Source organism: Mauremys mutica, chromosome 8 (assembly GCF_020497125.1).
Source record: "Mauremys mutica isolate MM-2020 ecotype Southern chromosome 8, ASM2049712v1, whole genome shotgun sequence".
In the NCBI taxonomy this organism is placed as follows: domain Eukaryota; kingdom Metazoa; phylum Chordata; order Testudines; family Geoemydidae; genus Mauremys; species Mauremys mutica.
In genome coordinates this window covers 2864666-2888267 of record NC_059079.1, presented here as the reverse complement: position 1 = coordinate 2888267, position 23602 = coordinate 2864666, and the positions used below count along the sequence as shown (strand labels likewise).

The 23602-nt window shown below is 50.6% G+C and overlaps 2 protein-coding genes across 13 annotated transcripts in view; one reads left to right on the top strand and one right to left on the bottom strand.

Moving 5' to 3' along the window:
• The window catches only part of ARMH1 (armadillo like helical domain containing 1), a 61647-nt gene extending 56804 nt beyond the window's left edge, over positions 1-4843 (bottom strand). For 3 of the 8 annotated variants that reach the window (XM_045026788.1, XM_045026785.1, XR_006581553.1), the window contains exon 1: positions 3663-3724. The gene's annotated coding sequence lies outside the window, so the exon portion shown is untranslated. Of the gene's footprint in view, positions 1-3662; positions 3728-4714 lie in introns of those variants that run through there. The other 5 variants (XM_045026786.1, XM_045026790.1, XM_045026791.1 and 2 more) reach the window with 5 other exon arrangements.
• A 74-nt stretch (positions 4844-4917) lies between these two features.
• TMEM53 (transmembrane protein 53) lies at positions 4918-17472 on the top strand. Of its 5 annotated transcripts, none has more exons than XM_045028340.1 (4): positions 4962-5062; positions 6671-6708; positions 7664-7776; positions 11534-17471. In XM_045028340.1, exons 3-4 carry the CDS (start codon positions 7678-7680, stop codon positions 12188-12190), a joined length of 756 nt encoding a protein of 251 aa, XP_044884275.1. In that variant the 5' UTR covers positions 4962-5062; positions 6671-6708; positions 7664-7677; the 3' UTR covers positions 12191-17471. The 5 variants fall into 5 exon arrangements, with proteins under 5 accessions (XP_044884273.1, XP_044884275.1, XP_044884274.1 ...); XM_045028339.1 differs by lacking the exon at positions 4962-5062 and adding an exon at positions 5075-5118; XM_045028338.1 differs by lacking the exon at positions 6671-6708 and having other exon boundaries at positions 4918-5062; positions 11534-17470.
• Positions 17473-23602: the final 6130 nt, after the last annotated feature.

Sequence of the window (23602 nt, the reverse complement as noted above, 5' to 3'; positions counted from 1 at the left end):
AGAGAGGGGAAAAGACTTGCCCCAAGCTCACACAGTAACCGAGTGGCAGAGTCAGAACAGAACCAAGTATCCTCACTCCAAATTGTCCATTCTAGCCACTCAGTGAGCTGCCTCACTCCTCTCGCTAGCTCTGATAAGCTTAGAGGGTTGGACACCAAGTCAGACTTTGTTGGGAGGATGCTAAGGAAAACCCAGGTGATTTAGGAACTGTTGTTGGCTATTCACTGGGTAGCACTTTTCCTTTTGAATCCCTTCTGAATCAAGGAGTTAAGGGCCCAGGAGCACTGTGCCGCCAGAGGTGCCAGCCTCAGTTGTGAGTGGAACCTTCAGTTTAGGAGGTGCAACCCCGGATGAGTTGGGAGATGGGAGGGAAAAGGTGGTTTTAAGATATCTTTGTACCCACCAGATTCCAAGCCTTGCCCAGCCCCTGGCACAAGTTAGAGCCTGCTTGGCCCATCCACTTTTCACCATGGCCCCCGCCCCTGCTCGTCCTCTTCCCCCCGAGGCCCTGCCCCCTGGCCAGGCCGGCAGCTGGAGCCTGGCCCTGGGAGCCTGGCAGCTGTGGAGAGCCGCGGATCCTCCACCTGCCCGGGGTGGGGGACACAGGAGGTGGGGACACAGGCCAGGGTCTGCTCTTGGGACCACCCCACCACGGGTAGGTAGAGGTTTCCAGGCACCCTGGCCCTGCTCCGGCTTGGCTGTGGGTGGGGCCTTTGGGGGAAGAGGTGGGGCAGGGGTGGGACCAAGGGGGGGCTGGCTTGGCCCCTCCACTTTTGGGAAGGCTCTGCTGCCCCCCCACCAAACCCACAATCCTCACTGATCCAGCAGGCCCCTTCCTTCCTCCCTTAAAGCTCTATGACCCTTGCTCCTTCTCCAGAACCCCTGCTCCAGCAGCCCCCTCCAGGCACCTACCATTCTCTCTCCTTGGTCCCACTGACTCTCCCAGCCCCCTTTTGCCCCAAAACCGGGTACCCCTACTCTCCCTCTAACCCAGTTAGCCCCCAAATCCATCTAATACTAGTTCCCTTGCCAGCTCTGTGAAACTCCATTTCCTCCAATGCTCACCCCACTCCAGCCGCGATGCCCCTACACCCTCTTCAGTTCCCCCATGGTTCCCAATAGCTCTCTGAGGAAGGGGCTGTGTGAGATACTGGTCATTCCCTCTACCTGTGGTTGTCTTCTGGGGGTGACTGGCTGGCTCTTGCACCATGCTCATTATTCCATGAGGCACTGTGTCTCCTCCAGTCCTAAAAAAATCTCTCTGCCTTACTCCTACACAGCCAGGCCAACAGCAAACTAAGGCAGCAGGGCTCCAGCTTACTGCAATGGTTTGGCAGCACTTCCTTCCCCAAAGGGAGGATGTCCCTGCACTGGGAGTCTGAGCATGGGCAGAGTTGCCAGACTCCTGTCACCCAGTCTGCCACGCACCCAGCCCTCATCCCACCCTCTCTCGCTGGCACCCAGCGAGCCCCAGCCCCATCCATCCACCCCGTCCTCATCCAACCCCCCCCGCCCACCTACCACCAACTCCTATTGACTCAGTCCTCCCCCCATCTGCCTGCACCCACCTACCCAACCCATCCTCACCTCCCCCACTCCATCCTGTCCTTACCCACACCTATCTATGAATAGAAATTCCTTGTTTGAATAATAAGAGTATAGCAGTAGGGATATATTACTGACCACCTGACCAGAATGGTGATGGTGATTGTGAAATGCTCAGGGAGATTAAATTACAATTAAAATGGAAAATTCACTAATAATGGGGGATTTCAACTATCCCCCTATTGACCGGGTACATGTCACCTCAGGGTGGGATGCGCAGTTAAAGTTTCTAGACACCATTAATGACTGCTTCTTGGAGCAGCTAGTTCTGGGACTCACAAGGGGAGAGGAAATTCTTGAGTTAGTCCTAAGTGGAGGATCTGGTCCAAGAGGTGAATACAGCTGAACCGCTTGGGAATAGCAACCATAACGTAATTAAATGTAACATCCTTGTGGAGGGGAAATACCAAAGAAGCCCACCACAGTAGCATTTAACTTCAGAAAGGGGTACTACCTAAAAATGAGGACACTAGTTAAATGGAAATGAAAAGCAACAGTCATAAGAGTGAAATGCCTGCAAGCTGCATCAAAACTTTTTAAAAAACCACCTCCATAATAGAGGCTCAAATTAAATGTATACCCTACATAACAAAATAGTAAGAGTATCAAAAATATACCAGCATGGTTTAACAACAGAGTAAAAGAGGCAGTTAGAGGCAAAAAAGCATCCTTTAAAAATCAGAAGTCAGATCCTACTGAGGAAAATAGAAAGGAGCATCAACTCTGGCAAGTCAAGTATAATTAGGCAGGCCAAAAAACAATTTGATGAGCAACTAGCAAAAGGCTAAAAAACTAACAGCAAACAATTTTTAAGTACATCAGAAGCAGGAAGCCTGCCAATCTGTGGATCATTGGACAATCAAGGTGCTAAAGGAGCACTCAAGGAAGGCAAGTGTTGACTCTTCCCAAACCTGACCCATTCTTTTTAGGTGACTAATCTGAGGAACCGTCCTAGATTGAGGTGTCAATAGAGGAGGTTCTGGAACAAATTGATAAATTCAGCAGTGAAAAGCCACCAGGACCAAATGATATCACCCAAGAGTTCTGAAGGAAATTGCAGAACTACTAACTGTGGTTGTAACATATCATTTAAATCAGCCTCTGTAACAGATCACTGAAAGGTAGGTAATATAATGCTGAGTTTTAAAGGGCTCCAGAGGCGATCCTGGCAATTACAGGCCAGTAAGCCTAACTTCAGCACCAGGCAAACTGGTTAAAACTATAGTAAATAATAGAATTATCAGAAACATAAATGAACACAATTTGTTGGGAAAGAGTCAACACTGCTTTTGTGAAGGGAAATCATGGCTTAACAATCCATTCGAATTCTTTGAGAGGGTCAACAAACATGTGGACAAGGGTGATCCACTGGATATAGTGTACTTGGACTTTCAGAAAGCGTTTGACAAGCTCCCTTGCCAAAGGCTTGTAAGCAAACTAAGCAGCCATTGGATAAGAGGAAAGGTTCTCTCATGGGTCTGTAACTGGTTAAAAGACAGGAAACAATGGGTAGCAATAAATCAGTGGTTCTCAAACTTTTGTACTGGTGACCCCTCACATAGCAAGCCTCTGAGTGCGATTCCCCTTATAAATTAAAAACACTTTAAAATACCGGTATATTTAATACCATTATAAATGCTGGAGGCAAAGCGGGGTTTGGGGTGGATGCTGACAACTCGCAACCCCCCATGTAATAACCTCACGACCCCCTAAGGGGTCCCGACACCCAGTTTGAGAACCCCTGGAATAAATGGTCAGTTTTCAGAATGGAGAGATGTAAATCGTGACAACAAAATGGCAGATGAAATTCAATGTTGATAAAAGCAAAGTAATGCACATTGGAAAACATAATCCCAATTATACCTATAAAATGATGGGGTCTAAATTAGCTGTTACCACTCAAGAAAGAGATCATTGTGGATAGTTCTCTGAAAACATCTGCTCAGTGTGCACCAGCAGTCAAAAAAGCAAACAGATTGCTAGAAACCATTAGGAAAGGGATAGCTAATAAGACAATAAATATCATAATGTCACTATATACATCCACAGTACCCCACCTTGAGAACTGTGTGCAGTGCTAGTTGCTCCATCTCAAAAAAGATATATTAGAAAGGGAAAAGGTACAGAGAAGAGCAACAAAATGAGACAGGATACTGGGCTAGATGGACCACTAATCTGACCCAGTATAGGAATATAATATAAGCATTGCTATGTACCAACCAACTCCTGCTGCCTGCATCCATGCCATCCTCGCCCTACTCCACCCCATCCTGCCACTCCCACCCCTACCTACCAACCACCCCTCAGCGCCCCCATCTGCCTGCACCCACCCACCCCACCTACCAACCCCCAGCCCTTCCCCCACTTACACCCTCCCCACCTACCAACCCCCCAGCCCCTCCCCCACCTACACCCACCTACCAACCCCCCAGTTCTGCCCCCTGCCTGCACTCACCCACCTACCAACTCCCAGCCCTTCCCCCACTTACACCCACCCCACCCACCAACCCCCCAGCCCCTCCCTCACCTACACCCACCTACCAACCCCCCAGTTCTGCCCCCTGCCTGCACTCACCCACCCACCAACCCCCAGCCCTTCCCCCACTTACACCCACCAACTCCCAGCCCTTCCCCCACCTACACCCACCCCACCCACCAACCCCCCAGCCCCTCCCCCACCTACACCCACCCACCAACCCCCCAGTTCTGCCCCCTGCCTGCACTCACCCACCCACCAACCCCCAGCCCTTCCCCCACTTACACCCACCAACTCCCAGCCCTTCCCCCACCTACACCCACCCCACCCACCAACCCCCCAGCCCCTCCCCCACCTACACCCACCCACCAACCCCCCAGTTCTGCCCCCTGCCTGCACTCACCCACCCACCAACCCCCAGCCCCTCCCCCACCTACACCCACCCACCAACCCCCCAGTTCTGCCCCCTGCCTGCACTCACCCACCAACCCCCAGCCCTTCCCCCACCTACACCCACCCCACCTACATCCTCCCCAACCTACCAACCCCCCAGTCCTGCACCCCCCAGCCCCTCCCCCGCCCAGCTCTGGGCCCCCATAGACGGGGTGTCGATTGGACGCGGCTCCCGCTCACCTCCCCGCCAGCTCCGCAGCTAGATTGACATCCCAGACGGACAGGCCACAGGCCTTCGACCAATGGGAAGCCTCGTTCCGACCCGGTGGGCGGGGCGCTGGAGAGACCGCAGTTGCTAGGGGCGCGGGTTCTGTTAGCTCCCGAGAGGCGCGTTGCTAGGATGTGAGGTCACAGGGCGTGGTTCTTGATCGCTCCTATTGGCTGGGGTCGCCGGAGGGGGCGGTCACTTCCGGTGTGGAGGGCGGGCGCTTCGGTCCGAGAGTGGGACTGTGATCTGCTCAGCGCGTCCGAGCATGGGGGGCCGCGAGCTGGACTATACCATCGAGCTGCCGCCGGGGGGCCGGCCGGGTACGGGCTCCCCGCAATCCCCGCGGGCCCAGCGACCCCGCGGGGGGCAGGGCGAGGTGGGGGGGTCTGATGCCCCGGGGGAAGGGGGGGCAGGGCGAGGTGGGGGGTCTGATATCCCGGGGGGAAGAGGTGTGGGGGGGTGGGTGTTTGATGCCCCTGGAGGAAGGGGAGACCCCTGGGGAAAGTGGGGGACAGGGTGAGGTGAGGGGGTGTCTGATGCCCCAGGGGAAGGGGGGGACAGGGTGAGGTGAGGGGGTGTCTGATGCCCCAGGGGAAGGGGGGGACAGGGTGAGGTGAGGGGGGTCTGATGCCCCAGGGGAAGGGGGGGCAGGGCGAGGTGGGGGGGGGCCTGATGCCCCGGGGGACGGGGGGGGACAGGGTGAGGTGAGGGGGTGTCTGATGCCCCAGGGGAAAGGGGGGGACAGGGTGAGGTGAGGGGGGTCTGATGCCCCAGGGGAAGGGGGGGGACAGGGTGAGGTGAGGGGGGTCTGATGCCCCAGGGGAAGGGGGGGGACAGGGTGAGGTGAGGGGGTGTCTGATGCCCCAGGGGAAGGGGGGGCAGGGCGAGGTGGGGGGGGCCTGATGCCCCAGGGGAAGGGGGGGCAGGGTGAGGTGAGGGGGGTCTGATGCCCCGGGGGAAGGGGGGGGACAGGGTGAGGTGAGGGGGAGTCTGATGCCCCAGGTGACAGGGGGGGACAGGGTGTGGTGAGGGGGTGTCTGATGCCCCAGGGGAAGGGGGGGGACAGGGTGAGGTGAGGGGGTCTGATGCCCCAGGGGAAGGGGGGGGACCGAGTGACGTGAGGGGGGACTGATGCCCCAGGGGAAGGGGGGGCAGGGCGAGGTGGGGGGGGCCTGATGCCCCGGGGGAAGGGGGGGCAGGGTGAGGTGGGGGGGGTCTGATGACCTGGGGGAAGCGGGGGGACAGGGTGAGGTGGGGGGTCTGATATCCCGGGGGGAAGAGGTGTTGGGGGGTGGGTGTTTGATGCCCCTGGAGGAAGGGGAGACCCCTGGGGAAAGGGGGGGACAGGGCGAGGTGGGGGGGGTCTGATGCCCCGGGGGAAGGGGGGGACAGGGTGAGGTGGGGGGGTGTCCGATGCCCCAGGGGAAGGGGGGGGACAGGGTGAGGTGAGGGGGGTCTGATGCCCCAGGGGAAGTGGGGGACAGGGTGAGGTGGGGGGGTGTCCGATACCCCGGGGGAAGAGGGGGGGACAGGGTGAGGTGAGGGGGGTCTGATGCCCCAGGGGAAGTGGGGGGACAGGGTGAGGTGGGGGGTCTAATATCCTGGGGGGAAGGGGGGTGTCTGATGCCCTGGGGGGAAGAGGTGTGGGGGGGTGGGTGTTTGATGCCCCTGGAGGAAGGGGAGACCCCTGGGGAAAGTGGGGGACAGGATGAGGTGAGGGGGTGTCTGATGCCCTGGGGGAAGAGGATGGGGAGACAGGCTGGGGGGGGTGAGTGTCTGATGCTCTGGGGGGAAGAGGCGAGGGGAGGCAAGTGCCTGATGCCCCCAGGGGCTGTGCAGTGTTGTCCCTAGTAGCCCAGAGGGGGCTTAGTGGCAGGGGTGTTGCTGTTGCAGGATTTGCCCTTAATCCTTTCTCACATTCCTGTTAGCAAAATAATCCTGTAGCTGTGCTTCCTGGTGGCTTCAGGTGAGCTGGGGATACACAGGGCTCCTGCCTCCTTTAAATCGCTTCCTCCATTGTGCCTGGGAGTGTTAATCAGAAACAGTTATTAGTGGCAGAATGGTCTGTGTATGGAAACAACACGCTGGGCAGGGCCAGACCGTCACCCTGTAAGGTTATTGCCGTGTCCCAGGTCCTTCGGCTGGTGTCTGTCGCTCTCATTCCACTGCATCTGATATTAGGTTGGAAAATCTTTGGGGCAACGACCACATCTTTTTATGTATTTTTAAAGAGCCAAGGGCACTATTGGGGTGGCTTAAAAACAAGACAAAACTAATATCTTGGGGCTTGCCTACACATGGCGTTATTCCTGATTAACTCCCCATGTGGACACTCTTATTTTGGAATAATGGTGCCTTGTTTCTGTTTAGCGTAACGCACTTTCAAAGGATCAGAGCTAACTCCATGTGTAGACAAGCCTTAAGTAACCAACTGAGCTGGAAACTTTTTTTAATGCGAATGTAAACTTCTCAAAAAATCAAGGAGATTTACCGTGATGGAAAAACTTGCTATTTGCCACTGGTAAATGGATTTTTTTGAAACCTGAATTTTAGAAACATTTATAATGTGAGCGTCTAGTTTTTAGCATCTTTACCCCCTTATTTGTGTCCTACCTTGGCCTGTAGCCTTTTGTCCTTCTTTACACTCTAAGTTGTTTGGGGCAAGATTTGTCATTTTATTTTTTGTACTGTGCCCATTACAGTTGGGCCCTAGTCTTGATTGTTTTGTAACACAAATAATATGGCAATAACAGCTAATTGATAGGTTACAGAAGGAATCCAGTTATAAGCACAATAGTTGCAGTCCAGGCTTGGGGTGGGGTTAAAACCATTATCCTTATTAAGTAGTTAGGTTGCAATTTCACTCTGACTCTAGTGGACTGAAGGGCAGTTTCATTTTTTAAAAATCTGGTTTATTTCAGACACTAGTCCAGAGATGGGAAACAAAAATAACTGGCCTGTGGTAATTCTGCTGGGGTGGGCTGGCTGCCGTGATAAACACCTGGTGAAATACAGCACCATCTACCATCAGAAGGTGAGTAAATCATTCATCTTTCTATGCCAATATAAAGCTATAGCAAGGTTCCCTGAGGAATTTTCTCCCCTGCACTCTGGTGAAAAGACCTTACCCCTTCTTACGACTTCAGAGAAGCCTAGAAGAAAGTGTTGGACTTAGTTTTGTGTGAAAGCTCCTTGCATTTTCAAATAGCATGTTAACACTCTCTGCACACTGCCTTTAAGACCCTGGCTATACTGTATGTACAGCGAAGCGGCAGGAAGTGCTTCCTAAAAGGAATTCTTCTTTTGCCTTTTTCAAAATTTCTGAAGTTTTAAAGATTTGAAAACCGGTGTAAATCTTTGTCCTCCATTTATCCACAGACTATGTATAACATGGGCAGTGAGAGTGCAAGCTGCATATGTCTGTACAGACCTGGCAGGGCCAACTTTAAGGGTCAAAGGCAAGTTCAACCATGGCTTGTTCAGCTTCTGGCCTTTCTTCTGAGACTAACAAGGGTGCTGGTTATTGGTGGCTTTTTGGATTAGGTTGCCTAGCTACTGGGAATTGATTTGATGCCCCTAAACTCATTTCACACAATGTATGGAACAGCCATCAGATGGTAACAATGTTCAGTCATTACCAACCTGGACAGGATTTGATATAGTGACCTAGAAGTGGAAGTTTCTGATAGTGTCTGTCTCATTATCAGTCCCCTTTTAAAATATCTTGCTTTGTTGGTCCATGGAATGATGGAAAGTGTGTGGCTTTTGGACCTACTGGAATTTAGGCCCATTATTTCTCACCTGTTTATCAATATGTGACAATGGACTTTGTTTTGGATCCAAATTGGTTGCAAAGATAGATGCCAAAGTTGTACTTTGAATACTACCCCGCATGACTGCCTCACATGGCAGCCTCTGAAGAGTTGATGTTTAACCTGACATGTGAGGGCCATAAATTAAAGTGCAACCAAGAGTCCTTTGGCACCTTATAGACTAACAGATGTATTGGAGCATGAGCTTTCGTGGGTGAATGCCCGTATTTAAGGTGCCACAGGACTCTTTGTTGTTGTTTACCAATCCAGACTAACAGGGCTACCCTTCTGATACATAAATTAAAGTGTGTTCTAGTACAGAATGACTTGTGACTCGATGTCTCAGGATTGGTAACAGCTGGGTTGCTACTGGCCACAGCATTCTGCAACTGCTCAGTATCCTGCATGAAATGCATTTGGTATCTCAATCCCGTTGCCAGAAAGACAGGTGTCTGCATTCTAAAATACACAGTTTCATTTAGTCCTAACTAGTTCCCTTTTAAGCAAGCCTAGCAGAGACTCTAAGGATGGAATGAGCCATGGAGAACGAACTTCCTTCTGACCCTTATATGATGAATATTTAGCACTTTACAAGGATTAAGCCACACAACTGTGTCTGGCAGAAAAATTTCCATTGCCATTTTAATGGAAAATTGGTTTTTTTTGACTAATTTTTTGCCAAAAGCATCTGCTTTCTGTGGACTTGTTGTTTATTACCTCAAACACCCAAAACCAGAACATTTGATTTTCTTGTGGGGTGCCCCGGTGCCTTATGTAGTTCTTTTATCTCATGTACCTGTTCTCCTCTGTGGGCTGAACACCCCAGCTAGGCTGCACCTGCCACATGCTGCTGTCCAGCTAGAAAAATGAAACAGTTCTTTGCCCCAAGGATTTTATTTCCTAAGGGCTTGATCACTGTAAATGCTAGGGGTGGGTGTGGTGCTTGCATAGTTTCAGTGTAACCACTGTCCCAGCTGTATTTATACAGACAATGAGTAACAGTTTCAAATCGTAAGGTGTTGGAGGGTTGACGAGATGCGGGAGACTCTTGGGAGGGTTTGTTTTTTGGTGTGCTTAGCTGCAGTTATTTGAGTGGTTATGGTACCTTGGCTTGGTTTTTATTATTGGAGGTTTTTATTTCCCTAATTCCGAGATCTCTTAAATGAACTTTTTGAATCTTTACAAATGAAGCTGAAGCCATAGAGTGGTTATGGACTCAGAAACTGAATGGGGAGGGTACACCTGATAATTTATCATGGCTTTGTGTTCTGCGATGCCATGTGGGAGACCCCAACTCCCCTGCCAGCCTCATGCTATGTGTGGGTGGCCATGCTCAGCCCATGGGAGAAGATGGGTAATGCAGTACTTTTTATTGCCCAGCGGCCATCAGTTACCCCTGCTGGTCAGATGAGCATTTTTGACATGCTGCCATGGGACTCTTGGCAAGTCTTCCTTGGCCAGAAGGATGATGGGCAGGGTGCAGACCCTCGAGGGTAGGAAATCCAGAGAAGTGAAGGGATGTGTAGGGTTCTAATAGGGAAGTGGGTGGACCTTCCTTCCTCTAGGAAGTAGTTAAAATCTATTAGAATAAGTGAAGATTTCTTCCTCGCTTCTCCCCAGTCCCCTCTGGACATAGCTGTTTTGATGCCTTTTCTCTTCATTTCTCAAATGGCTTCTATATAGAAGCTAATGTGAAAGATTCAGCGCTTATACAACTAGCTTCATCCACATTTATTTAGAAACTTCTGTGGGGGCCCATTGCTTCAGCACCTGGGTGCCTGACATCATTAAAACCTGCCATTAGTAAAGAGAATAGTCAGAGTAACACAAGGCATATATCTAAATGTGGGCTCTTAGCTATATAGCCAAGCGGCCCAAGCTCTTAGGTACGTGGTTCTGCTTAGGAACAGTTCCTCAGTTACCAGCAAAAGCTGCCATTATCCATCAGTTGGTAATAAGTGGAAAGCACATTTGCAGGGCTGCAGCCAGGGAATGAAACAGTGGGATAGACCTTCCCTGACTGCAAACCTGCATGCAGGCAGGGCAGCATCAGGGAGGGGGCTGCAGCCCAGATGCTGGGGCTTTCTACAGGGAGCGGGGCACTGGGGACCTGTGGGGTTGCATAGTGACTCTCCTTGACCTCCCTCTGGGTTGGGGCTCAGAATGTCCTAGTGCTTCCTTCCCAAGGTGCAGGGAGAGGTACTGTGCAGCTCTGACATCTGGGCTGCATCTCCCACTCCTTCCCTGCCCACAGCCCTGACCTCCTGAGCTGTCCCTGGGCACAGGCAGGTTTACAGCGCTACAGTCCTAGAAGGAAGCACAAGGGCAGGGTGAGTGCTGGCTGGAGGCAGGTTTGCCTGGCTGCAGTGAGGGAAGGTGTGTCCCAGCACCTCCTTCCCTGGCTGCAGCCTTGCAAACCTGCCTACAGTCGGGGTCTTTCTTCTAAAACATGTTGTTAATCAGCATGGTATTACCAAGATCCAGATCCCATTCACATTAAAGTCAATGGGACGGGATTGGTTCCCACCCAAATGTTGCTATTAACCAGAAGTTATCAATATCAAGGTGGCTATTAAGTGGAATCTACTGTGACCAAACCCCCCTCCCCCCATCTGATCAAATAGCTAGAGGTTAGCAAGCTTCAAAAAAGGATTAGGTGTAGGCCACCCATAAAAATGGCTTCTATATAGGATCTTGGCTGGGGTAGGTATTACCAGATCCTGATGCTACTGTGCCCAAATGATCACCAGCCAGGGACAGGAGGAAATTCCCCCTCCTTCACCAATGTTGTGGATGATGTTATACTAAAGATACACGAATGGTGAGCCAGCACTGGCCAATTCCTGATTCAGGAAGAGGGATCATTGCTCTGTCCTGTAGGGCAAATGCTATGAACACGGTGGCAGATTAGGATCCTGAAGGAGCTTGCCTTTCTATGTAACATGCAGCCCTCGATGGGTGTCTCTCTGTTCCTCCCAGGGGTGCACAGTTATCCGCTACACAGCTCCATGGGAGATGACGTTTTTTGCAGAATCCTTTGGCATCAGGTCCCTCCGGACCCCAGCTAGAAAGCTGCTGGAGCTGCTCTTTGACTATAAAATTGAAAAGAAACCCCTGCTGTTTCATGTGTTCAGCAATGGCGGGGTCATGCTTTACCGCTACATCCTAGAGCTCATCCACACGCACGGGCAATTCAGCAGCCTCAAGGTGGTGGGCACCATTTTTGATAGTGCCCCCGGCAGAAGAAACATGATGGGGAGTCTGCGTGCCTTGGCAGCTGTCTTGGGATCAACTAACGTGCTGCTCAAGTATTGCCTCCTGCTTGTCTTCACCGTCCTGGTGGTGGTGCTGCGGATCTTGCTGCATCCAGTGACTCGCTTCTTCCATGAGACCCATTATGATGCCCTGCTGAAGGGGCCTTCGAGGTGGCCCGAGCTCTACCTCTACTCCAAGGGTGACAGGATCATCTTGGCCAGTGACATAGAGCACATGATTGAGGCCCGGAGGCAGCACAATGTCGCAGTGAGAGCTGTGGACTTCTCAGACTCTGCTCATGTCAGTCACTTGCCGGCATATCCCTCCTATTACATGAGCCTCTGCACTTCTTTCATGTATGACTGCGTTGGATGCTCGTAGGTTCCACCCAGGCAGAGGTAGCAAGTGCCTGTGTAAAGACCCCCAGCAGATGCTCCCTCTTCACTGGGATCACACCAGAAACAAACTGTGCGTGCATGCGCGCTCTCTCTCTCTCTCTGTGCCTCTCTTTCTTCAGCATCTCTGCTTACAATAAAATCCTGATCCCAACATCCTTCCTCAGAGCCTGGAGGCACAGAATTGCTGATTTCTCGGCATCCAGTGCACAGCTGGGTGTCTGGAGCCTCCAAATCGGTTGTTGGGCTGGGCAGAGGTGATGGTGCTAAGTAGAGCCAAGAGAGTCTAAATGAACATAACTTACCTGATGGGGTAAAATCCTGACCCCACTGAAGTCAGTGGGAGGTTTGCCAGGGCTGGAATTTCACCATAGGAGGCCAGAGAAAGGAATGAATTACTGTGAGTGGGGGAGCACTGCACCCCCCTTTTTATACCCTCTTCCTCTCTCCCTGCTGCCCTCCACTATCGTAGTCCCTGGTGTATAACTTACATCTCCGTCCACATCCACTCTCCAGCTTGTTACACTGGAGCAATTCTGTGACCCAGGGCTCTCCAATTAGCCTAGGTTTTGGGGTTTATCTGCTACTTCCTCCGGCCCACTGTTGAGTCAGCTGAAGCTCTGCAGTGTCAGCTCATTCTCCCACTCCCCACCCCACCCTTCTATTTACACTCCTCTCGCTCAGCCCTGCGTATAGTCCCATTGAGGAGGACAGAATGAGACTCTTGGCAGAGTCTTTAATAGGGCAGATCAATGCAGGTCCCTCCCTATCCCTGCCTGCAAGGCACTGCACCTCAGCCCTACTCCTAGCTGGAGATCAGCTACAGCAGTCAAACACAGGATCTCCAAAAGGGCAGTGCAGGTAACTGCGAGCCAATGTGTCAGCCTGGTTCTGTTAATAGGGCTGGGGCAGAATGGCCAAGGGGCTGCTGCCTTGCTGGATGACTCAAGCCCCCATAGCTGAGTTAATTTAAAGCTTTATCTGTGAAATATCTAACATGTCTCAGGGTCTGGTCTTTGTTCCTCTCCCCTGCTGCTTCCCTCTCATTGCTGACAGCGTTGGGTGAACAGCTGTGCTTCGCTGGGTAGATTTACCAGTCTGCTAAGGTGTGTCTAGGAGTGCAGGGAGGTCACTTTGGGTATCTGTAACCCTGAGTTCTGTCTCCCCTCCTGGGCCCAAATTTCCTGGGTCTTTCAGAAAGTGCTTTCTCTCTGATCCTCTCTCATTACCAACTAGCATCATTTGTCACATTCCAGAAGACTTGTTGACTAATCTACACATGCAGACACTCCCTGTACAGACGTGTTTGATGGGATGAGCCAAGCTGGCAAACACACTGTTGTTTGGGTTTCCTCTGTGGAGGGGGAGTGAGGGGTTAAAGTAGGGGAAGGACTATACTACACTCTACCAAGGGTGAATTGGTTGCGTTCTCACTGATCTGACTTTCCGTGTGTTCATGGATCCTGATATTTTGGGAGGGTGGGGGAGGGGTAGATTGAATGATAACCCTGGAAAAGCCTGCTGCTTTCCAGCACAGCGTGATTTAATCTGGGGCCTCTGAAATGATGCTAGTCCCTCACGGGATCCAGTGCCTTGTGAACACCTGTACAGCTGGCTGAGGACACAGTTCGTCCCTGTGGTTTCCCTCCTGCATACAGCCGTCATGCTGACTAGAGGATGTTAATGAGTTGTTCCCCCAGCAAGAGCCACTTCGTAATGTCATCACTTTCCTCCTCTGCAACCCCACAAATGTGAATCAGAGCTGAGTAGTACAGTACCCTGTCACTTCCCTGCGGGGTCCAGTAGCAGGGTTGGGAGGAAATGCTTATTCAAATGCACTTGAAATGGGGATTTAGAAATGTATTCTTACTGTTTATAATCTATTTTACAATCTGCCTCAGTTTGCAAGCAGAAACAACAGTGCAACTGCAGCTTTTTTCAGCTTCCCAAACAGCTCAGAGAGGGGCCCTACCGCAGAACTGGGGAGTCCTTCTGCATCTTCTTTTGACACGTACATGACTGTCTTTGCTCTTAATAGAGCACAATGTTCTGCCTGTGGACGCTGAGGTTTGCACATCATGTTTCCTGAATCTCCTCTGTTAAACTGACCCCAAAAGCCTAACACTGTGCCAAGGAATTAAAGGTGAGAGGGGAAAATAAAATATCAAACTTACAATGACTTTAAAAAAAAAGTCGCCATTTCTGCCTGTCACCATGCTCTAGAGGCTGTCCAGTGAATCCAGTGTAACACAGACCCTGAAACGCACTCCTTCTACCCGATGGAGAAGCAGATTGTGGCATCTCCTTTCCAGCTGTTGAGCTTTTGGTGGAGATAAAAGCAGTGTCAGTACATTTCCCCCCTCCTCCTCACTTCTCCCCCCCCCCCCAGCATTGCAAACAAACTGCAGGTACAATGGGAGGGGAGAATGCAGGGTCCAGGAGCAATGGAAAGCTCTAACATCTCTCTGGAGAGAACAACTTGCACTTTTTAAAAAGGGTCAATATATCATGAGTTGTCACCAATCCCTGAGATTGCAGGAGGGACAATGAGGTTGCTTTTAGGGGAACTATGAAGGAAAAGAATAACAAACAATGTAGCAACACAACCCTGTCTTTACATGTTGTGTACAAGCGGCGTGTGTGAATTAACTGGAAAGATGACACTCAAGTGCTGACTTAATTGGGTTCATTTTAATGAACTCGTTACAATTTTTTTTAATTGGTAGTTTTCTCTCAGCACTGGGGACATTTTTCTGTGATTTGCGTTATCTTCTCCCCTTTCAGAAGTCTCCAATTCAGATTTTTCCTCCCATTCTGCTTGTGAAACAGACATAACTAAACCGTTCTGCCTGTATCCCAAACAGTGCCTTCAGAGCAGTGTACGGACAGGAATGTTGGTTTATGGTGCATTTTTAACTTTAGATGCCAAAAGCAGTCAAGAAGCCAATCTGGATACAGTGTTCTTTTGGGAGCAAGCTGCTTTCTCTAGCGTTCTTGTTCACCAGTGGAATCCACAGAGCCAAGGCTGTATTTTTGTTTCTGAACATCAAACCAAAGAGTTGCAGAAATGTAAAAGCTCCCTCTTAAGGAGCAGAGATACTAAAGAAAGGTTATTAAACTAACTAGCACTTGCCTCTGCACTGACTTCTGTAGGTGCAGCTTTTATAGCCGTGTTTAAGCGCATTCCACTGAACACACCTCATGAATTAATACAATCACAGTGAGTCGGAAATGTAGTTCTCAGATTTGTTGACTCAAGTACTGAACGTTGTGGAGCATCTATTTGTGTGGCTATTCCACAACGTGGCCAGCGGGTGGCAGCACTAAACCAATTATTCATCTGCTCTATTGTCTGTAGAGAAAACCGGCTGAAATCTGTTTACACGAATTTCCCTGATTAATGAACCCTGTTTAAAATTAAGGACTAATGTACACACCCAGATGTCCCCTTGAATATTAGGCAAATGCATATCAAGCCAACTGAGTTACAGAATAACTTGTAACCACAAAGCTTCAGCGGTGGGCTCATTTTTCCCCACCCCATGAGGGACCTATAGTTTTAATTGTGGTCAAGTGTGGTATATTATTTGGTATTATATATGGCTTAACATTGATTTTTGTCTCTTCCCCTCTTTTCTGCTATATAATACATGCCCCTTTTTTGTCCCCTTGTGTTCGCTATTGTTTGAAACCGTGGGTTAATACACCGGCTATTGGTGACTGGAGAGCTACGTTCAAATACTAATCAGATCACAAGTGAAAAATGTTTTTTGTGTGTGTAATCTCTTATTCCCCAGCAGGCATCTGTTCACTTTTCCAAGCTGCCATGCAGTGTGGCACAGCTGACCATCTGTGCGAGCAGGAATCCCAACATTAGAACAGGAGGCCCAGATGCAGGCGTGTTCGCAGGGCTGGAAGATCCAGGCACTAGACTAACGTGGGGTATTGCAGGTCAAGGCTAAGGGGTGGAGCCTTCACAGTAGGGGCTGTGGTCACAAGGGGGACGTAGGTGACCAACTATCTCTTTAAGGGCCTAAATACAACGGCTAGATGCCACTGGCATTCACAAAACCTCTGCTCAGCCACCGCCTAACCCTGTAGCCATCTAAATTCCCTATGCTGATAAAGTCCCCTAGGCCCCTACATTTCTACTAGTGGGCATGCATGCAGCCACTGGGGTCTTGTATGCAGCTGCCACTGTCCTGCACACAGCAGCAGTGCTCCTGACCCATGCCTAAGCCCCACTGGGATTCCCAAAGCACCAAGAGGAGAAGGTGGTGATGGCACCTAAATCTCCCTTGTGAAGCTGGCCCTAGCTGGTTTTACCGGATAAGGAGGAGTGAGTGGTATTAGCACCTTGCTGCCAAATTTACCAACAAACTAAAAAACAAAACAATTATTTTCACTAGACGAACCACCTGCAGATCCAACCCATCAAATCAGGTCTCTAGTAGCAAGTGAAGGAGCCTGGAGCCCTCTAGAGGTTCAGGACAGTAATGCAGATGGCCCAATTTTTATTAATTTCACAAGTGCACACCTGCAGGTACATAAATCACAACAAGCTTGTCTCTGTTAGGAGGTTGGCTGTCTATTCAGCCAGTCATCCCCTGTGTGGCTTTTCCTTTATAGCCAGTAATGAAGTTAGAAAACCTGTCAACAGGAGAAAGTTTAGTGTGGTAAAAATGGATATATAGTTCCATTGCAGTATGTAACCCACGGTGACTCGCTATATATACTCAACCCTTGACCAATGTATTGCAAATTCTGGTCCTAAAGAGGATTGCTATTGAGAGGATACTGACCATTAAAGCACTTTGAGGTTCTGGGGTGGTTATTCCTTTTATACTCTGCAGACCAGGGTGATATTTGGTTCAGCTTACCACCAAACGTCACTGCAGAATTTGGTACAAATGGCCAGTCCTGCCCCACCGAGCCACGGAACTGGAACAGTAGGGGGTGTGCAGAACAGACTGGAAATGCAATGGCAAGAGCTGTTCTCTGGGAATTACCTATGTAAAAGGTTCTCCTAATGTGTGCTTCTGGCCTTTCACATTTGACGACCACCACGTTCACCCAAGCTTTTGTGTGGGAGAGGTGGATGGGCGATTCGTTTACATTTCTTTAGTTGTTGAGATGATGCGACTCATAAATGTTAAAGCTCAACTGAAGTTGGACAAAGGGAATTTCCATGGATCTAACATAATATTCTACATTTACAATAATGGTATCATCCAGTAACGAACAGGCCCTGGAATTTATGACAATATATTGCATGCACAAACATTTCTTGAAATCACTGTTCTCATGCTTATCTTTGTTTTGATATAAGATCATGATCCAGCAAAACACGTGCTTAACTGTAGGCATGTGAAGTCAAGTTAAACACGTGCATAAGTACTTTACTTGATCAGAACCTAAATCTCTGTCCAGCAGAGCATGCGCTGTAGAGACTGTAGTAAGCATAAAAATTGATTAAGTTTTGAAGTGGTGGCAAGATTGTTAAAGAGGCAGGATTTAAAATAAGGCAAATAGGCAAGAGTTAAACTATGCACACAACTAGGAAAGGAATTTTGAAAGGTCTTCTGTTGCATTCCCTTCCTCTCCTCCAGACTGTCTCTTGTCTATTTATTTGGACAGTAAACTCTGGACTGGAGCCCTGTCTTCATATGTGCCTGGAAAGCTCCATCTATGCCAGTGGGGCTATATAAATAATTTAAAAAAGATAAATCATGGATGACCAAAAAACCTACATAACCTGCCCCCTCCCCAACAAAACAAAGCTCTCCCATGCACACACCATTTCCCCCATGGGAGAGGATTGGAGAAAGAAGGAGCCAAACATGGCAGATCATCCCGTTGCTTAACGCACAGCTGGAAGGTGCTCAGATACAATGGTGAAGGAGGTAGGAGAACCCATATCGGATAGAACTGTACTATAAATAATGGCAATTTATGAAAAAGATACCTGTCATTCCAAGAAATGAGCAACAGGTGGCAGCACTACACCTTCTATTTCTCCTGTCTTCTACAGTGTGATTGATGTTGATACTATAACCAATTTCTCTGCAAGTCCAACATAAAAAAAAAAGTTTGATAACATTCTTAAGGTGACTCTTGCGAGGTCATGTGCTTTCCTTTTGCATCTGAGTAGCTCCGTGGCAACAGAGCACTACAGATGTCATGTTTGCAGGGTGCCAAGTATCAGAGGGGTAGCCGTGTTAGCCTGTATCCACAAAAACAATGAGGAGTTCAGTGGCATGTTGAAACTGAAAAGGTTTATGAGAGGCAAATAAAACGTAAGAGGGCCTTCTCCAGGCCCCACACGCTACCCGCATGTCCTGGGGCCAACCACCTGCAGTGGGTGCTCGGTGCACTGCCTAGCAGGAACTGTGCACAGGTTGCAAATCTGGGTTCAAAAGGCTCTGAACTGCATGAGAGTTGGGAAGCTTTCACGTCACACAGGTGATTGGGCCTGCATAGCCACCACAGAGAATAAGGAAGGTGGGATTGTTCCGAAATAGGGGAGAAGACTGGGATTGTTTAACTTCGAGAAGAGATGAATACAAGGGGACAGGATAATAACGAATGGCCTGGAGATGGTCGATCAGGAGCTTGCATTCCCCCAGTCTCATAGCACCAGAACAAGGGGACACATTCATTGGAATTGAAATGTGGCAAATTTAAACTAATAAAAGGAAATACTTTTTCATGCAATGCATACTTAGCTTATGGAGCTTGCTGCCACCATCTCTCACTGGGGTCCAGAACTTGGGTGCTTTTAAAAAGGGCTGGACAGTTTAGATGGAGAACAAGAGTTATGATGATATGGCTTAATAATAACCAAGCGTCTTGGCAGGGCTCTAAACCCTCTCGGTTCAGGGCTCAAACCCACCTCTAACTATTGGGAGTTAGGATGAAGCTCTCCCTACAGGCAGGTTACTCCATAACTGCCTGACACTGGGTTTCTTGCGCCTTCTTCCGAGGCATCTGCTATTGATGATGTCAGAGACAGGATTCTGGACTAGGCAGATTGCTAGTCTGAGTCAGTCTGGGAATCCCTATGTTCCTAAGCGTATTCCTGTAAAAAGTGTCTTTTCAGAAATGCAAGGAGGGGGAAAACCATCACGAATTACAAGTGCTGCAAAAAAGGGAGATCCTGACTTAGTTGGAGTAGCTGGGATATTCTTAAGGCTTGTCTGCACTTGAAAGTCATTTCAGGGTGTGGTTTTCAACTTTAACTAATCAGGGATAACTTCCCACAGTCGGGCATCCACCCAGTGTTGTTTATGCCGGTTTAAGGCATTCCCTTTTAAATCATTGTGTCCACACAGCGCTGCACTATTTAAAAATAAATGCATAGTATTCTGAGCAGATAGACCAAAACTTGGGATAGCGGAAACACCAGGATTCTGCGCCCAGAGAGAATTTTATCTGCAACAAACCAACCCCAAAACATGCAGCATCTCAGAGGTTCCTAGGCCACCCAGTGCAATATTAGGCTGGACTCACCAGAGGGCGCTAAGAATCCTAGTTTGACAAGGTCTGGAGCTTTGGATGTGGGGTGTGTGTGTGTGTGGGGGGGGTGTTCTGTGCCTCGGTGAGGGGGCTGTGTTCAGAAGCAGTCGCAGTACATTTGGCTCCTTCCTGAGCCTCCCTGGTGAGAATCATTTCACAGGTGCAGAGCAAATCACCACAGCGCTGAGGGTCTCTGCAAAGACACAAGAGGTATTTAGGTGAGAGGCTGCGCTACGGGGAATCCTGCACTAGCCCAGGGGAGGGATATAACAGGTCTTCTCCATCTCTGTACATGTCAGTCATGTGTGGGTGCTTGTGTCCGTGTGTGGGGGTGTGTACATGGCCGTATTCTGCCTGCCTGCTTGCAGCGGTGCAAGTGAATGTGCCTGCGTGTGGCTGTGCAGGCGTTTGTGTGCGTGGGGGTTGGGGCCTGGATGTGTGCAGGCTTTTATTGGCGTGTAAGCAGCATACGTGTGCGTGGAAGTCACACAGGAGCTCACAGCTCATGGGGGGGATGGGGGAGACAGAAAACACACAGCTGCAGCCCCCTCCCCTGGTGATGTTCTGAGAGTCTCTAATGATCAAAGGTAATTTCAGTTTCATTTACATAAACAGTAACCGTCTAGCCCAGGCCTGGAATAGTCGAGGAGCCCGGAGGTGCCAGGGCAGAGCTGTGTGTATGGGGAAGGGCCCGGCAGGAGTGGGAATGGGCCTGCGGGTGGGGATTGAGCCGCATCAGCAGAGCTGGCGTGGGACGGCCAGGCCTGCACTAGCAGGGAGGCCGCAGGCTAGGATGGAGACACATCTAAACACTAGACATTGGCCATACCCCTCAGCAGACCATCGTACACGGGAAGGGCTGAGGTTCTCCACGTCCCCAAAGTCCTGCCATGCCATCATGCCTCAGCAGCCTCTGACCTCCTCCTTTGATTAACGAGCTGACAATAGCGTATTGATAAGGAATTAACCTTGAGCCCTTGCTGCCTGAGTGTCAATAGACCAGGAGCCAAGTACATGCATTGGATTGGAAATCTGTGTTTAGCCTCTCGGTGCCTCTGTGCACATTGATGCGTGAGCCCATGAAGCCGGGGTCTGGGGGCCAAGGGTTGGGGGGACGGGACGAATCCCAGTCTGGCGTGATGTGCATGTGAATGAAGTTGTTCTCCCCCAGCTGCCAGGGAGCTCCACAGACCCCGCACAGGTACCCCCCCCCCGCCGAAGGGCTTGAGCCATAGGGTTCCTTACCCGTCTGAGTGTAGCCATGGTCTGTGATTATAAAGCAGCTTCTGCCCCGGCAAATCCCCACGTGGAGACAAGCGAATACACAGAGACTGAAGTGGAGCCACCTCTGGGGGTGGGCCGCCGCAGCAGGTTAACAGTTGTGCAGAGATCAGAGCAGGAAGTGGTGACTCCCGTACTCAGGTAGAGGTGCAGGGGGATTTAGGGAGGCTGAAGGACGTGCCTGGGGCACGGGGGATCTCTCGCCTGGGCTGAGCTTTGGGGTCTGTAGTGAGTATGGCCTTGGGACTGCCTCACTCTGCAGGGTGCCAGAGGCTGGCTGGGAATCAGGCTTTTGGGTACGTCATCTACACTTTGTAGCTGGTTTCACCCCTCCCCACTCAGGGATCAGCACTATCCCTTATGAAGCACAAAGATGCGCCCCCATTTTAACCCCACATTAGAAACCTCAGCCCATCAGCCAATACGGGCGACATGGGGCACCCTTTGGAGTCAGGCTGTGCTGTCCCTGAATCAGCCAGAGGGGTCGCTATGGAGCACGCTGGACTGAGCTCACCCTGCAAAGCACCAAGTGTGGGCCAGACAGCGGGTCCCTTTGCCCCATCAGCTCCAGCACAAACCCCTCAGCGGTTCCCCCACAGAAGCCTCCTACTGGTCCCTGGTGGGTGCTGTGTGTGGGGTGCACGGGGTGGGTTCATACATGGTGTGGAGATATGTGGGTGCAGGGTTGTGTGCATGCTGGCTGGGGGATGCGTGTGTATGTACACAGCTGGGCAGCTATATGAGTGCTGAGCTATGATTATTGTTTATTGTTTATATTATGGTAGGTCCTACAGGCCCCCATGGGGGGTGGGGCTCTGCTGGGCATCATATGCACTGCTGGAGCACCAGGAAGATGAAGGCGTCTCCATGTGCCCCAGCGCTTGTTCTGAGAGACGGGCTGGGCCCCATCCAGCCCGTGACTCCACTTGGAGGCCGGTTTGTTTAATTAAGTGTTTTGCCTAATGGGACTGCCTTATTTCCATAACAAACTGGCGGGCTGTCGTCCGCCCAGCTCCCTCATTCATTACTGTTAATTAGATATGGATCCCCCAGAAGGCGGCGCGGGGTGATGGACGAGCCCCCTGACACGCACTATTACACATTAGCATTTTCTCAATACATTCAATACATCACTGCCCTCCACTTTTTAAAGATATTTTAAATAAAATATTAGCAGCCCATTGGGGAGAGTCCTGCCCGCAGACGGGCCTCACGGCCCCCGCCTGGCCTGCAAGCAGGTAGCCGCTCAGGTTGCCCTTCCCCTGCCTTTGCAGCCCTTCCCCTGCCTGCTTGTTTCAGACCCCCACACTCCCTTTCTGATGTCTCCTTCCTGCTTTGGAGTGACTCCCAGCAGGTACAGGGGGGAGACACTGGATTCCTCTGGCCACAAGTCTCAGGGCATCACCCCTGGGCCTGACTCCTGCCTTGGAAGGATCCACCTCTATGGGGCAGAGGAGAGCGCACGCTTGTGACCTCCCTTGATTCTTGCTCTCCGCTGAGGGGGTCTCCAGAGGGGACGTTCCTCCCGCCAGGAGCTGGACCGAGAACCCATCAACCTTCCAGTGCCTACCAACCCGTGCCATTGGCCTGGAGGTTCCCCTTGCTCCCGCTGTCATTCGCTCAGCTCATACCGGCCCCTGGCACATCCCGTACCACTCGGGGGAGCGGGGCCTGCTCTTGCCAGATGGAAACACAGAGCAATTTATAAGCCCAGACCAGAGGCAAGAGGGAAGGTTGCACCAGCTCGGTGCTACCAGCCAACCCCAGCTGATGCCCAGAGCAGCTGGCAGGTCAGCCAAGGCAGACAAGTCACTCGATGAACCACGGGAAGGAAGATGCCCAGACACCACAGTGATGGGGCTATTTAGTGCATTTCTTAAAGCCCCAGCTCCTGGAGTCCTGTGATGATGTGAGAATCTCAGCTTGTGGTTTTTTAAAAAGTGAGCCTCTAACCCTCCTACTTGTGGGGAAAAGCTTGAAAACATGACGCAAGTGACACCTCCGCCAACTGCCCAGAAATCAGGCAATAAAGAAAACGACCCAGTTTATTATTTTATGAGCGTCTCAAACCAATCTCATCAATTTGTGGGGCCTGGCTCCTGATTTCTGTGTGCTGGGGGGTGGGGGTGGCAATTCTGCAGGAGAAAAACCTGAAAAGGATGGACCGGACTCCAGCAGGCTGGCTGGAAGGGCAGGGGAACCTTTCATAATAATGTGAAGCAAATGCTGCTGACAGAGCCAGCGGAGGATATAAGGGAGAACAACTCAGAGCCATAATGGCCTTAGCTCTCCTCTATTGAGTCCCTTCCCCAGTGTCCCTCCACACCCCCTCAGTTAGCAACATGGGAAGGATTTGAATTACCCTAATCTGCTCCTCAGCTTTCTGGCCATTTGCTTTTGACCCAGAGGCTGGTTTTCCCTTCCTGTTTCTAGCCTGACGCACTGTCTAGTTTAAGCAGCAAAGAGTCCTGTGGCACCTTATAGACTAACAGACGTATTGGAGCATGAGCTTTCGGGGGTGAATGCCCACTTCTTCGGATGCATGTAGTCAAGTTTGCGCATTCCAGCCTCGTGCTGCTGCAAACACCACAGAGGCAAGTTT